General features: G+C 46.3%; 1 protein-coding gene across 1 annotated transcript in view; it reads left to right on the top strand.

Moving 5' to 3' along the window:
- SLIT3 (slit guidance ligand 3) overlaps window positions 1-16,729 on the top strand; it is a 792,609-nt gene that overhangs the window by 745,492 nt on the left and 30,388 nt on the right. Inside the window, exons 27-29 of the mRNA XM_036752562.1 lie at window positions 4,639-4,736; window positions 9,147-9,286; window positions 11,324-11,417. Of these exons, the coding sequence (XP_036608457.1) occupies window positions 4,639-4,736; window positions 9,147-9,286; window positions 11,324-11,417 (332 nt within the window). The remainder of the gene's footprint in view (window positions 1-4,638; window positions 4,737-9,146; window positions 9,287-11,323; window positions 11,418-16,729) is intronic.

The raw sequence follows: 16,729 nt of genomic DNA, 5'->3' as shown, positions 1-16,729 counted from the left end.
AAGCATTTTGCTCGCAACCTGGAGAGGTAGATAGGGCAAGTATCACTATATGCATTTTACAGAAAGGGAAAGTGAGTCCTCCAGAAGTAAAATGGTTTGTCTATGACCGTACAGCCGGTATCTAAGTGAGAATTTTCACCTTGTTGTGATCCCATGTCTTGACAACTCATCTAGCCCAACCCCCTTACTTTGGAGATGAAGGAACAGGCCCAGAGATGGCAAATGACTTGTCTAAAGCCACAGAGCTAGTTAGTGACTGGGCTGGGCCGGTTGCGTGACTCCTAGACCAGTGCTCAGCCCTGCTCTCAATCACCGACCTGTGTAAGCTATTCTCTAGGATCAGAGCCCAGGCTGGAGTTGCCCATCAGTCCCAGGTTGTGCATGCCAAATGTGGCATGCCAGGGGTTACTGACTATAACACTGAATTGACAGGGATGACTTCATGTCAGCTGCTGCCCTCATACAACTGGCTATGATATGTGATTTCTATAAAACCCAATATGAGAACAGACAGTGATCTTCAAGGGCACTGGAGGGAGGAAGGCATTTATTTATAGCTTGTTTGTAGACGTGTGAATGTCTACAAAGACTTTGGAGGGATGCAAAGGGAGGCCTTGGCTTTTGCTAGAGCTGTTGATGCCCAGGCTTGGATTCATTGACAGGGCTAGGCATGCATTCATGCTCGGTTACAAACACAGTGATCAGAAAGGCTTTTTGGCTCTTATATACTTGTCAGCGTCCTCAAATGGAAGTGAAAGGCAAATGGTATGTGTTCTGGTGGAAAGAATAGCACACTGAGAATCTTAGGAGACCCAAGTTATCGCTCTACCTTTGCCATTGATTCCTACGGTGACTTTGTAGAAGTAACTTCTCTTGCCTGGGCCTCAGTTTCCTCATCTGTAAAACTGGGAAAAGAGTTGGACACAATGATCTTTAAAGTCCCCTTTAGCTGTCATGATATGTTATTCTAACCTAGGTCCTTGAAAGTTCTGGTAGAGAGTGGGAGAAAGTGTCCCACTAGAAACTCATGACTTAGAGATTTTGGATATTTGTGCATTGTCTTTTTCCCCGCTGCTCCTATCTCATCCATGAAACCAGTCAAGAGTGTGTAATAATTTTCTCCCATCCCTTGATGGGGAAGAACAAAGATAGATATGGAGAAAAAGGTCTTGTGGTTGTGAGTGAATAACTGAGGAAACTATGCCACCAACCAATCAGATGGAAAATTGCAAAGTTGTAGGAATTGTCTGAACATTTCCAAATATCTGTATTTTGGTGCTGTATGAATCAAATGTCCAGTATTTAGCTGGTTTTTTCAAAGATTCAGTTTCATGCAGACACACGATGGCCCCATCCTCCAGACTGGGTCTGAAAGTGTTGCAACTTTTAGTGGTCACTGAAGCCCAGCCTGCTCAAATACTGACCAGGCCCCACTAACCCTCCCTATATTCACATTCGAAGAGTTGAGTCCCGGAGATAATAGAAAGGGGAATGTGGCCAGGGAATATCATAAATCTTGTGGATTTAAATAAAAATGAGGCTGGAAAGAATGGAGTTGACCTAATTTTCTAAAAATTGACAATAGTGATTTATTAACGAGGACAAGGAAGTCACTGAAAAGTGCCACCGTCATGCCCAATTACAGTCTCATCAAGTGCCAGGCACTGCTGCCTGAATCGGAATCACATTCAAGAAAGATGCAAAGCACATCCTCCAATCAGGGTTTGACACCGAGTCGCTAATTCCCGAAGAATATATGGAAGCAGCTGGATCAGCAGGAATGCCCCACGCATGTGGCAGCATCTTCCTCCCCAAAGCTTTTCTCCTTCCATTGTCCGTCAGGATCCCATCCTGGCATTTCTCATTGAGACCCCTTTTAGGGTTGCTATTGCTCTTCAGTCATTTCCAGTCACGTCTATTCTTCATGGCTCCATTTGAGGTTTTCTTGGCAAAGATACTGGAGTGGTTTGCCATTTCCTTCTCCAGCTCATTTTACAGATGAAGAAACTAAGGCCAAAAAACAAAGTGATTTGTCCAGAGTCACACAGATAGTACGTATCTGAGGCTAGACTCGAGCTCACAAAAATGAGTCTTCCTGACTCCAGGCCCTAGCAGTCTATCCTAACTGCCCCAACATCCTTTTTTAGATCCACAATTTTCACCAAATTCCCTGTTTTTAAGATCTTTCAGACTCCTCTGAGGAGAAACAAGCTGACCTGGGATGAATTCAGAACCAACTTTAATAAATGCTATTCATCCACTCCCTCATTCATGTATTAAGTTAAAATATGAAGCAATTTATAAGTGTCAGTCAAAGCAGCCATTAAATACCTGCTGTGTGCCAGGCACTATGCTAAGTGGAGAGGTCAGCGTGAGTTCCCTTGACTGCAGTGGTGGGCGCATATTGGGCAAGAGGGAGAAAGACCAGGGTTGGAAAGATAAGGACCAAACTGGCACAGGGCAGGCCCTGTCAGCTAGGTCTAGAGATCATAGAGCTGGTAGCCAATTAGGAGATCCTCAAGTCCCCTGACCCCCTTATTTTACAGAGGAGGAAATTGTGGTTAAGAGAAGTTGGGGTTTGCCCAGGTTCATACAACCACGAAATCTCTGAGGTGAGATTGGAACCCAGATCTTCCCAATTCTAAATCCAGCACATTACCCATGCTGCCTTTCCACTTATATATTGCCTTAGAGCTGCTTTAGGCAACCAAGTGACACAGAGGGGAGAGTAATAGAGTTAGAGGCAAGCAGTCCTAATGCTCACACTCTTTCTTCGGTCAATTTAATGCAATATTTACTGAATGCTTACCATGTACAAAGCATTATACCGAGTGTTGGGGGTGGAAATGTAATAAATACAACCAGTCCCTGTCCTCAAATGACTTACTTTCTAATGTGGAAACATAACATGGGCAGTGATCAGTAGAGTATCAGGTATTTTGAGGGAGCTTGTATCCAGTCCTAGCCCTGGGCAGAATTGTCATGTAGGCAAAGTGTCAGCCCTAACTTTCATTTTCTGCACCCCTCAGGTACCCAAGGCCCTCCCCCATCCCCTGTTCCTATCCTCAAAAAACAATGCTCTCAGGAAAGGATATGATATCTTCCATTTCCACTGTCATTTGTATTTCTCATTGGGTTTTACCACCTAGGGATATTTGTATTTAAAAATTCTAATGCCTCACTGCCCAATAAAAAGATTTTAGGCATCTTCTGTAAAGGAGAACAAAAGATTTGCGGACACAGAAGGGCCTCATCTGCGGCCCTGAAATCACATAAGGAAGCAGAAATCAATCTTACTAAGAACCAGACCTGCTCTTTGTCTGAGTTCCTTTGGTTTGACATCGCTGTATTATCATGCTTATCATACACAGACTGCTTTTCTTTGGCTGTTCATTGTCTACGGTGCTATACCAAGAGGTCTGAACAGACCAGGGCTCTGACCTCGGGTAGCCCAGAGTCTGGGACAGGAAGGGTAGCCTGCGTATACATGCAGAGGACATACTACCCCAGGGTGGACATAGTATCACTCAGGTGTGAAGGAGCAGTGAGGTGTGTGGTGAAGATGAGGCAGGGGTCACAAGACATCCCGGTGCAATGGACAAAAGACGGAGAACCTTGGTTGGAATCTGAGCTCTGCGACTTGCTGTTTCTGAGACCTTGTCCAAGGCTTTTGAACTCTTTGGACTCATTTTCCTTATCTATAAAAAGAAAGGCCTGATTAGATGGCCTCTTCCATTCTTTCTAGCTTTTAATTAATGATCTTGTATCAGGATCCTATCCAAGGTAAGTGAAAAGGAAGGCTGACATTCTTGGATAAGAATCTGCCCCCACCAAGGGATACCAGAATCCCCAGCCTCACAGTTCAGACTGTTGGTAACGCCACTAAAGAATAACTTGGACTCATTCTAGATCATATCCTGTTGTAGGCAGCAGCAGAGCAGGAGAGGGAAAAGGGATTTTCCCAGCCAGATGGGGAACAGGTGGCATGGCAGTGGGTGGCCTCCCATTAGTGCCCATGGCTGGCAAAGTGGCCAGGCCACAGAGCATGTGGCTCTGAAACAAAAGCAGCGGGAGCTTCCCACCCCCTCCTCCACCCTGGATGCCACCCCTCCCAGCCCTCTGGGAGGTAACTTCCCAAGATAATGATGCCAGGCTGCTTGGCAGAGAAGCCAGGCAGCAGGCAGGGCCACTTGCCAAGGCTCAGGTGCATCCCTAGCCCATCTGCCAGCCTGGCTTGGTTGACAGGAGGAGCCGGGGCTCCCAGCAGGGTCATGGTGTTTGACTTCAGAAAAGGGCTCTAGAACACTACACAGAAGGGTATCTCTCCTTTTCTCTCTGCCCTTCACACCAACAACCAAACAGCTCACCAGACATGCCAGTCCCAATCCTCCCAGCCTCAGAGAGCTCACAAAGGTAGAATGAGGGAGGAGAGAGTCCCAAGGGAAAGGAATTGAGATTTCTGGAGACCTGCTGAGGGAAGGCCTTGAACACACAGCCAACTCTCCCCAAACACAACTTGGTATTCTCTGGGAAACAAAGGCACGTTTGCTATACTTTTTGTCCCTATGAGGACCTCCTAAGGCCAGCTCATCCACTGGAGGCATCACTAACCTGGCATGTTTTCCTTCTTTTCTTCAGGGCCGGGATTGCAACATGCCCATCAACACATGCATCCAGAATCCCTGTCAGCACGGAGGCACCTGCCACCTCAGCGAGACCAATAGGAATGGATTCAGGTAGCAGGAGCTTTCCCTCACCCACCAAAGGGGGCTCAGCAGGAAAGCTTTAAATCAGAATCCCCTGGCACCCAGACAGGCAACTAAAGGAGGTGATTGTGCCCGCCTAAAGAAATCAGGACCACTGCCCAAGGTCCTTCCCATCTTGCTTTGTGACAGTCAGAATGTGCTGACTGAGCATGACTGAGGCCTGAAGTCACAACTCTCCTGGCCTTGCCCCAGAATTCCGCTAGACCTCACTCAGATCCACCTCAGCTTTTCCCCCTATAGAGACTGCCCGAGTATCCAAGATCATCCTCCCTTCTCTTCACCTCATAATCAGTCAGCCAGTCAGTAAACATTTATTAAGCACCTACTATATGCCAAGCACTGTGCTAAGTGCTTGGAATCCTCCCTCTAACTCAGTGGCCTAAAGCATTAAGACCTCAGGATTCAGGAGGATGAGACAATTTGAATCTTGCCCCAACCAAGGGGCTCAGCTCCTACTTCTCCCAGACCCTTGGACACCCTGTCCAGCAGGCCCAGGCTCTGCCAAGAAGAACATTTCAAGAGCCCTGTTTTATGAAGCTATGGACGCAGAAGGCAGAAGCCTCAAGTAAGGGGCACAGACTAGGGGTTCTGAAATTTGAACCTATCAAGAGAGGGAGAATTCAACCCACAACTGCCCCAGGAGGCTTGAGACTAGTTTGCCAGCAGGCAGAGGAGGGGGTGTAGAGGCAGTTTGATGTCAAATTCTCTGAAACCATCACAGCCAAAAGGGAAAAATAAGTGACTATCAGAGGCATTACGGGAAGAGGCCCTCCTTAGCCTGTCTACTGTGTGGTCTGTGAAAGAAATTATCTTTTTTCTCTCTGTTCCTCTCCCTGGAGGGCCTAGCCTGTACATACATTTGCCTGCCAAGCCTGTCAAATCTTTACTCTTGTAAACTGAAACTTAAGCTGAGGTTAGTTTTCCTGCCTGAGAAATGCCAAGCCACCCACTCCCTGGCTCTGGGGCTCACAGATAGGCAATGAATGGGGGTGAAAGGAAACCACATGGAAATCACAGGGAGGTGGTGACATGGACAGGCCAGAGGCAGGAAATGCACCCCAAGGGCTGAAATCTCATCCTTATGCCCTGCACCCACCCAAGGGATCCATGGGTGAGCAGAAGGTTGCTTCGCAATGTGTGGGACTCCATTTCTCACGTTTGGCTCTCATACCTAGCCAGTTAGGTGAAAACTTAGCCGGGGGTATAGCACAGGGGGTCTTGGTTCCATCTCCAATAGTTGAGGGACTTAAGTTCATTTTTCTGACTTAGAAACAGCTTTTGGAGCTGTTTTGTGAGTGTGCATGTGCTTGGTTTTTCTTAAGGAAAAGTCCCAGATATAGCAAGGCTAGAATTAGGCAGATTTGTATTCCATGTTTCTGAGACAGACCCAGACTCCCACTGAGGGCAAACCATTTCTTTTTGTTGGCCAGAGTCAGAAAACCTCTCCCTGATGGGGCAAAAGGTCATTCGATGAGGGCCCTGAGGGGGCAAGACCAACAACAATGCTTATACTCTTCAAGGTGGGAGTTGGAGGTGGGGTGGGGCCAGAGTAACAGTGCCCCACAAAGTCCTGAACCTCTAGATACACTGTGCCCAATGGCCCTAACATCACGATGACATGCTTGCTCAATTTTGGGGAGGATTTTGGCCCCGGGTATAAAATAACTCTCTTTCTTTAGGTCAGGAGCATATAGAGAGGAGGAAAAGGGGGGTGGTGCTGATCAAGGGGAGCTTTCTGGATTGTCCTAGAAATACCTAGAGATTCTGAATAAATGGTTCCCCAGTAGGTTTTATTCTTTCAACTGATCAGTTCATGAAGCAGTGGATTTGGAGTCAGGGGAGCTGACTTTGAATCCCAACTCTGCTACCCATTACCTGTGTGACTCCAGGCACAGTCACTTTTCCTATCTGGGCTTCAATTTTCTCATCTGTAAAATGAGGGAGTTGGACCAGATCAATAGTGTTAAATTCAAATAGAAATGGGGGCCTCTAAACCATAAGGATCCCTGTGGCCTACATATTGACTTAGAAAACTACATATTAATATTATCTGCATTCTGTTGTATTTTTATTTATTTTGTTAAATACTTCCCTATTACATTTTAATCTGATTCAGGCCACTTGGGAGTATGGGAGGAGGCAGGTAACTTGCGGGCAACATGTTTGACACCTCTGGACTTCCTTCCAACTCTCAATACTTGAGCCAGCCCTTAAGAGGGCAATCTCTAAGCCTGATGCCATTAGCACAACCCCCTCTCTCTAAGGCTCACTGGGATTCCCATCAGGGAAGGAAGCCCTGCTAGGAGTGCCCACACACATTCACACCATCCTGCCCCCATGGACACACACATAGCTCAATCAGCAATTTGCTGCTTCCCTCTATATTGCAACTCTCTCTACTATCTATCTCCCCCCACCCTGAGCTCCACCCCCAAGCAATCATAAGAACTTAAATAAACAATAAATAAAAATAAGTTAATAACTTTGACTGAGACTTTCTGCCTAGCCCAGCTGCAAGACCTTCCCCCTGCCCCAAAAGCCTCCTGTCTGACCCATGGCCCATGACTAAGCAGGCCATTTGTGAGAAGAGGAAATGTGGAGAGGGAGAGGCAGGGGCACTTTTGCATTACAGGCCTCTGTGTGCAAGAATGTAGTATGTCCAAGGACAGAAGAGGGTCAGCAACTGGGCAAAGATGAGTGACAACATGGTAGAGTAAAAAGACTGCTAAGAAGACCTTGGTTCAAAACCTGCTTCCATGGACAGGTCACTTAGGACCCTAGATCTAGAGTTGAGAGGGATCTTTAGAGGTCATTGGGTCCATCTTCTTCATCTTATAGATGAGGAAACTGAGGCCTACAGAATGCAAGTGACTCATTCGTGGTTGCACAGGTAGTAAGTGGGTCTGAACTAAGGTCCTCTTGCCATGATAGCCTTTGTCTCTAGAGATCTTCCCCACTGTACTATGCTGGATCTGCCTCTCACTTCGTTCATCATTGTTAAGAGAAGGGGGTTGGACTAGATGATTTCTGAGGCCCTTTTCAACACTAAATTTATGATTCTGTGCATTTTGGGAGTCAGCTGAAATTGTCTAGTCTTTATTTCTCCCAATTTTGTAAACTGACTCCCAAGTCGGTTCAGCATGCCTGAGCAGGGAGAGCCAGGGTACATTTCATCCCAGAACACATTTTTATGGACAATGTATAGACAAATGTATAGAGTCTGGTCATGGCAGTGGTGACGAGTTGACTACACTGCTTATTTGTAAATGAGGAAGGCCTTCTCCCTATTACTTTGAGTCATAGCTCCCCACATCCCTAGGGCTTCTAGACCCAACTGCTCTGCCTTATCTCATTCCTATGCTCCCAGGGATGAGAGCAAAGTCAAGCAAAGGACAAATCACCGACTGTTAGGACTTTTTTTTTAATTTTAAGATTATTAATAAGATAGAGACAAGTAAAGAAAATACTTTGCTCTGATTAACGAGGGTTTAAGCTGAGTGAGTTCTTGGTTCCTGGCTCCATAGCTATCCTCCCTCCTCATCTCCTTGACATTACAGACACTGGAGAGAGCTCAAAAGTAAGCAAAGACAATAAATTATGAAGTGTGAACATGGCATGTCTGAAACATGGCTTAAGGAAGGGTTGGAGAAGTTGAGTCTAGAAAGGCAACAAAGAAATTGTCTGGAAGCATCAGAGCCGCTCTAAAGAGGTGAGGGGTTGGCTGATCTCTCACTCCGCAAAGGATAGAAGTCAAAGACAAGGGAAGGAGAATCCAAATGCCGCTGAGGGTATTTAAGTTAGACCTAAGAAAGAACTCACTGCTAAGTGAAGACCTAGAGAAGGCTCCCAAGGGCAGTTCTAGAAGCTCCATCCTTCGGTATCCATGAGAATAGAAAAGGTAGTCATAAGTTCAGGGAAGTGAAAGAGATGAAGTCTTGCCCATGGGATCTTCCAGTTAGAGCTGGAGGGGACCCTCAAGGTCATCTAGTCCAATCTCTTAGTTAATAGATTAGATAAATAAGGGATAGAAACATGGATTAATTTACTCCACAGGCAGTAAATGGCACAGTCAGGTCCTCTAACTCCACATCCATTACACTTTCTGCCGAACCACCCTGCCCCTTCATCAAGAAGCTGATGTAGATGACTTCTCCAAGACCCTCTCAGGCCAAAGTGGTCCTGAATTGAGGATTCTAAGGGAACAGGGTCCCACACCCCCCAAGAAGGTGATTTGCTATGTCTCCTTGTCCAAATTGTATACCCTTCCCTCTGGGAACCTTGAAGGGCATGGGGAGAAGCCTTTCTCACTATCTCTGCTCCCCAGTCTCTTGTGGCCCCCTTCTCCCTCTGACTTCTTCCCCTTCTCTCTCCCCATCAAAGCTGTTCCTGCCCTCTGGGCTTCGAGGGGGAACGATGTGAGATCAACCCAGATGACTGTGAGGACAATGACTGTGAGAACAATTCCACCTGTGTGGATGGAATCAACAATTATGTGTGTGTGTGCCCACCCAACTATACAGGTAAGGGGAGGCAGAGAGGGATGGGCTCCCACTTACATGCCCCAGGACTCTGCCAGTAAAGACTGGTGTCCAATGAGGAATGTGCCCTCTTACCCCAATCCCCTCAGTCCCTCCATTGGTGTCAATCCCCAGCAGCAGAATCACAGACTCCTCGCTGCCTTGGAGTGGATTTTTGACCAACCAGTGGGTTGTTTATTTAACTGATGACTACTCTGTTCACTGTGGGCTGTTGCCCTTCCCAATGGTGCTCACGCCTGGCAAAGTGATCACTTATGCTGTGTTTGCCTTCTGTTCCCAAAGCTAATTACTTTTTTTCCCCTCCAAATACACCTATTTGATATATTAACAGCTTCTAATGAGGACAGTTAAATAAGCCATTAGGTTGAGAAATGAAGTGTCACCAGTCACCACAGGTATAACCTGAGAGTTAACAGCTCATCAGTGGACCTCTGCCAGTTCAGTTCAAGTCAACAAACATTTATTAAGTGCAAGCCCATGCGCTAGGCACTGAAGAGATGCAGAGATGAATCAGGCATAGTCCCTGACCTGAAGGTGCTTGCAATCCACTTCCATAGAGAGATAAGATGGTTACACCAGTGATCGTCATACAAAATGTAACATGATGAGTACGCTGAGAAGCCATGGCACGGCAAGGTTGGGAGGGGAACCTCTCCAACCATCATACCTTCCTTTTTCACTCTCTTGCTCAGAGAACTAAAATGAATTCAGTTGCTACTAGAAGAGCCACAACAACCTACCTCCTGTGACTCCACTCACAATTCCTAGAACTGCCTACGCCAAGGGGTTCTTAACCTTTTTTTGTGACATGAACCCCTTCAGTAATCTGGTGGGGCCTCTGGACCCTTTCCTGGAATAATATTTTCAAGTGCATAAAATCAAATACATAGGATTACAAAGGAAACCAATTATATTGAAATATAGTCATATATAATATATATACATAAATGTACCTACATACATGTATGTGTGCATATATATATAATACATATATATACATATATAGACACTTACTAGCTGTGTGACCCTGGGCATGTCACTTAACCCTGTTAACCTCAGTTTCCTCATCTGTAAAATGAGCTGGAAAAAGAAATGGAAAACCGCTTCAGTATCTCTGCCAAGAAAACCCTAAATGGAGTCACAAAGAGTTAAATACAATTGAAAATTATACATACATATATAGATATAGATATAATTAAAGTATGCAGACATACAGACCCCAGGTTAAGAACTGCTGGCCTAGACCAACGCTCCCTTCCCTGGCTACCACTCCCCAATCCCCCCTCTCATTGACTATAAGGTGCTTCAGGGCAGGTCTGTCTCATTTTTGGTTTGGCATCCCCTGTACTTGACCCATAGTGATTGACTGATTATGCTTTGTAAGAAGATTTCTAAGGACTTGTTTCCAGGATAGTATGTGTGCCCTTTGCTACTCAGAGTCACAGGTCAAAGCAAGAGTCATCAGGTCTAAGACTATGAAGTCTAGTCTGCATTTAGCTTTTCTGCTCTGATATGAACAAATGAGAGGCATGGCCTCAGCCTCAGGGAGACTGAGGTTCATGTCCAGCTTCTGACACGTACTGGCTGTGTGACTCTGGCCAAGTCATTTCACTTCTCAGTGGCCTGGGTAACTTTCTAAGGCTGTAAGTTGCAGAGCAATTGGTAAAAGGAATTTCCTCACCTGGAGTTCCCCCGTACCAGTTGAATCTCAGGTCCAGGAAAAAAAAAAGACAAAAAGCAAACAAATACCAGTGTTGTGACCGAATGAGACTTGCACATATGCATGGAGGACATGAGTATCTTTCTTCCATGAGAGATATGGGGAAATGGAGGCTGGGGAGTAGAATGTGCCCAGGAGATTTTTTTCTGCTTTTCAGATTATCATTATCTTACTTTGAAGCCCAGTGACTCAGTGTCTCTGCTTAAAGTCCCATAGTTCAGGAGAGCCAGGACTCATCTCTTCCTGACTGACATTCCCCTGAGACATCCTGATATTTCTCTTCTGTACCCCTCTTCCAGGAGAGTTGTGCGATGAAGTGATTGACTACTGCATCCCTGAGATAAACCTGTGCCAGCACGAGGCCAAGTGTATCTCCCTGGACAAAGGATTCAGGTAACACCCAGGCTCCCAGAACATGTGCCCTGAAACCTGGGGCTGCAGACTGGAGCTCAGTACAACTGAGTCCTTGGAGTCGGGAGTGTGAGTGTATCCCTATGATGTGTATGCCTATGGTATCTGTGACTTATGGTTTTGTGTATACGTGTGTGTGTGTCTGTACAAGTGTGGTTGTATGAATGCATGTATGTGTTTGTGTGGGGGGAGATTTTGCTCCTGTGTGGATATGTGTACTTACATGTGCCTGAGGTGTTTAGATGTCTGGCATATGTGTTGTTGTTACCTTGACAAATGTGTATTTATATAAATATGTGTTGTTCACGTGTATGTATGTCTGCGATGGTTTTTGTGTGTACATGGATTGTGCCTCTTCAGGCATGAACAGGCGTGAAGAATCCATGATTTCTATAGGCAAATGCCGTTGTTTTGCCTTTCCAGGAGAAAAACACATGAGATGGGTGACCAGTAGACCAAAAGCACCGCACCTCTATGTGGGAAAATGCACGATTCTGTTCAGATTGATGCATGTGGGCATGGAGGCACATGCATATCCACTGACTTTCTTTCCCTCTTCCTGGGCTGGTTTTATTTTATGGAAGCAAGAGGTTGGTGTGGGAAGGGAAAGAGACAAAAAGACCTAATAAGAGCTGAAGGGTATTTTGGTAACTTTTCCTTTGTGCTGTAATTGCTCTCCTTTGCCTGCTGTTCCTGTCACAAGTGTGCCAGCGTGAGTGTGCATGCATGTGCTGGGGAGGGGTCGGGTTCTTTGGCCCGCTTCCCCAACCCATTCCTATTGGTGGACCTGTCTCCACAGTAAGTAGCAGAGCCAATAGAAGCCAGAGCGTGATATTTTGTGCCAACGCCAAGAGCACAGGGGCCGAGCCAAGTGGAAGAAGCCGCCATGAAGTGGCTGGCATCACTCAGAGTCTGTTCCCAAGGGCCGCGTCCCTCCCTCTATCCTTCATCCCTATAGTTTGTTCCTAGTGTACATCCGTTACTAGGCACCTCTTAAAACCCTCAGGTAACCCAGAGATCCAAGTCTTGCCAGTGCATCTGGGGGGACCACCCAGAGCGTCTTGGCCAATAGTTCCCTTCTCCTTCAACAAATGGGGCCTGCAAAGACATAGCTTTTCTTGTCTCCTGCAGAGGTTCTATCCAGCAAAGAGAGGCAAAAAGCCAGCTCTGGAGAGCCAGTGTTTAGGTGGAGCTGAGGAACCAAGAGAGGCAGCCTTGGAGGGGCCCATGGCAAAGGCATCTAGGACCATCAATTGTGATGAACACTAGACACTGGATTCAATGGACCCTGACTGCGTAGCTTTATTAGAATTTGTCCTCTATCACAGGCAGATTCTGGAAGGAAGAGAGGCTCCCATCTACTTGTCCAAAGAATGAGCAGATGGTACCCGGCCAACTTTGCATCATTCAGCCATTGCGTCAACATATAAATCACTGTGTTAGCTGCTGTGGGAGAAACAAAGATATACAAGACTCAGCTGATGCTCTAAAAGAAGTTATAGTCTAAATGGGAAAGTAGGGTCAGTGCTACATAAAGCAATTCTAAGAAAAATTTATGGATAATAACTATTATAATGTCTATTTTACAGTTGAGGAAACTGAGGCAGGATAGTAATAATGATAGTTGACCTTTAATAACATTTTTATATGAAGCCTTATTTGAGCTTCACAACAACCTTGTGAGGAATGTATAATATTCCCATTTTACAGACGAGGAAACCGAGACTCAAAAAAACTAAGTGACTTTCCCATGGCCACATAGATCTTCAAATCAGAGGCGAGACTCAAATCCAGATCTCTCTTGATTCCAAGTGCAAGATTCTTTCCACCCCATCATACTACCTAGAGGGGAAAAGGAATAGCATTTATATAGTACCTCCTGTGTGCCAAGCACTGTGCTAAGTGCTTTATCTGATCCTCACACAACCCAGGAGGTGGGTGCTTTTATTATCCCCATTTGGAAACTGAGACAGAGATTAAGTGACTTGCCTGCAGTCAAATAGCTAGTAAGTATCTGAGGCCACATTTGAACTCAGGTCTTCCTTACTTTAGACCCAGCTCTCTGACCACTGCACCACCTAGCCAGACAGGTGTTGAGCTCAGAAAAAGGCAGGATCAGAATGAGCTTGTATCATTAGGGACAGCTTTAAGACCGAGGTGGAACTCCACCTCGGTCTTAAAGAAGTTGAATAACGAAGGAGTCCTGGGCCCCTGCCGGCCAAAGTGGGTAGGAGGTTGGGACATTCACATTAGTGAGGCCCACAGAAATACAGAACCTGGTATAAGCACTACCCCTCCCTTCTAGATCTAACTCTTCCAGCCTCCAGCACAGGCTCAGGGGGAGTAGGGATGTCTGTGTTTGGCCCAGATGGCTGCCACCACTCTTCTTAATTCTCAAGCGCTGGGGAAGGGCTTCTATACACTGCCTTGTGGTACTTCCATCCATCCCTGTACACCTTGGGGAAACATCATGGATGATATTGATGATGACTGCCTCGAGGTCAGGGACCGTTTTTATTTATCTTTATGTCCTCCATAACACTTAGCACAAGACCTTGCCCATAGTAGGCACTTAATACATGTTGAACGAGAGAATGAATGAAAACTTCCTCCCCATGGCCCAAGCCTCTGTATTCTCTGTATTCAGAATATACCATTCCCTTGAAAGGGAAGATGATTATAAAATTTTGCCTTATATGAGCTTTGCAAGTGAGGACATTGGTCCTGAAACCTGCCACTCTTCTGAAGTCATGGTAACCCCCAAAGGTATCCTCTTCCAAAATTACTGCAATCTTAATTAGCTTCTGGTCATCACTGAGGTACTGGGGACCTCGGCAGAATTGGCATTGTGTGTACCCACTCTTTCCCACTCATGCTACTCCCCCTTCCCCCAAAAAAGAGAGAAGGACAGCATGAAGGGGTAGATGTTAAAAGAAAGCCAAGTGTTTTTTTTGTCCTGGAACCGCTAGCCCTCCATCTCTGCGAAGTCTCTGACGGCCTTCTTTCCCTCCCTTGTCTCCTCCCTGTGCTTATTATTCTTAGACTTCCAAATAGAATGCAGCTGGTGAGAGGAGAGAGCAGTTTGCAGACTTGGGACACAGTCCAGCCAGATCAGCATGGGGAGTGTCTGTGAACCTGCATGCGTCTGCATTCATTCATTCTGGGATATGCATGTGTATTTATGTTTGTGAACGTGTGTATTTATCTACACCAACCTGAATATGTTCTGAAGGGTGTAACTCCCACTTCTCAGCTAGGAAGAAGCAGAGATGAATCTTTGATCAAGTCCAGGGGTGCCAAGTTTCATCCTGGAGCACATTTTTATGGGCAAGTTGTAAACCTCTACACACAGGGATAATAATGGAAATGCTATCACATACACAGAGTTTCTTTCTCTGTCCTATGTCTCTTTCTCTCTCTGTCTCTCTTTGTGTCTGTGTCTCTATCTCTGTCTCTGTCTCTCTGTCTGTCTCTGTCTATCTGTCTCTGTCTTTGTCTCTGTGTCTGTCTGTCTGTCTTTGTGTCTGTGTTTCTATTTCTGTCTGTCCAGCTCTCCGTCTCTGTGTCTCCCTCTGTGTCTCTGTCTCTCTGTCTCTCTCTTTCTCTCCCTTCCCTCCCTCCCTCCCTCTTTTTTTCCCTCTCTCCCTCCCCTCCAGAGACCATCAAAAAAAACCAATGCCTATAGTTTGGGGAGCATCCCTGTCCTTTTTCCTAGGGAGCAAGAGCCCTCTAATGGAAGACAGGAGTACTGCCTGGGCATCACCGTATCCAGGAGACCCATAGAGGACACTGAGCAATTAAGATGAGTGGCCTGCCCTCCGGGGAATGTAGACCCTAGCCAGAGCCAGGACAGCCTCCTGGGAGCTGTGTTAGCACACAGCAACTTCAAAGGACCCTCTTGCTAACAGAGTGCAAGGGAAGACATGGAATGAAGGAAATGGTTTTGCCATCAGAAGCTTTTGCTACTCTGGCTAAAGAACAAAAGGGCTCCTGAGGCTGGATGTTAGGCTTCCTACTCCTCCATTGCCCAGCTTGAGTCTCGAGAGACAAACCATGATGCAGCCTTCAGGTAGCCCTGCCTCGCCCAATCCTGAACAGCCTCCGTGACAAGAGTCACCTGTCTGATGGAATAATCCATAGGCCCAAGTGGGTGGGGGAGGGTGTAAGAAGAGCACCGGTGGAGACATCTTTGCTTTCTCCCATCAGACAGTATTTCTGCTCCAATGCATGCAGTAAAATGAGCCGTTCCTTGCTCTGAGCATCAACTAGCCAAGGGAAGACGTCCCAGCTTCTCTGAGATGTCCGCCATCAATCATTTACTGAGTGGCAGAGGGACTGAATACATAGCGATATCACATAGCTGGTCTCATCATATGTTTGTTTTTCTGGTTCTTCTCCTCCTTCCTCTGCTCCCCAACCCCTGTCCTCATATGAGGACATTCGCATTGCTTCCTTAAACACTTCCTTAACACTGTAGCAAAATACAAGAAAAGAATAAGACACCAGCCCTGCCTTTCAAAGTCTCATAGGGCTGTTGGGAAAAAAAAGGACTGACACAGAATGGTTTAAAACACACGAAACAACCGGCGATACCACAGCATAGTCTATAGAAATAACTGCTAAATTGTGCAACACGGAGTCCAAATTAGTCCACTTTTCTGACTCGTTGTACATGAGCCCTCCTCCTAAACTCTTCGGTCCAGCCAAACTGCCCAGCTTCCTGCTCCTCAGCTTGTCACTCCACTTCCTGCCTCCTCACCATCGCCCTGGCTGGAACCCTTGCCAGAAATGCACTTACTCCTCTCCTTTGCCCTTTCATCTCCCTTACTTCCTTCAGGACTCCTCCCCTGATCCCCTCCCCAACTGCTAGTGCCTAGTGCCCTTCTCCCCAGCTACCTTGCATTATTTTGTATTGATTCTGTATATAGCTTTATAGCTCCATGTTGTCTCCCCCGACGTCATGTAAAGTCTTTAAAGGCAGGGAGATGGTTTCATTTTTCTCCTTTCTTCCCCAGGACTGAATACATAGCGATATCACATAGCTGGTCGATGTGATATAGTATGTTTGTTGTTCTGGTTCTTCTCCTCCTTCCTCTGCTCCCTAACCCCTGTCCTCATATGAGGACATTCGCATTGCTTCCTTAAAGCATCCCTAGCCTCCCTATCCCTCAGCCTCCTCCAATCCAAGGACCTCCTCCTTCCACACCTCATCTACACAATGGCACGGCCCACACTGGATCTCACTGTTATCCACAAGGGTTCCTCTTCCCTAATCAAAAACTCTGACATAAGCT

This window comes from Trichosurus vulpecula, chromosome 3, assembly GCF_011100635.1.
Source record: "Trichosurus vulpecula isolate mTriVul1 chromosome 3, mTriVul1.pri, whole genome shotgun sequence".
Lineage (NCBI taxonomy): Eukaryota > Metazoa > Chordata > Mammalia > Diprotodontia > Phalangeridae > Trichosurus > Trichosurus vulpecula.
The sequence above is the reverse complement of the archived record's forward strand: the minus strand, read 5'-3'. Positions and strand labels throughout refer to the sequence as shown.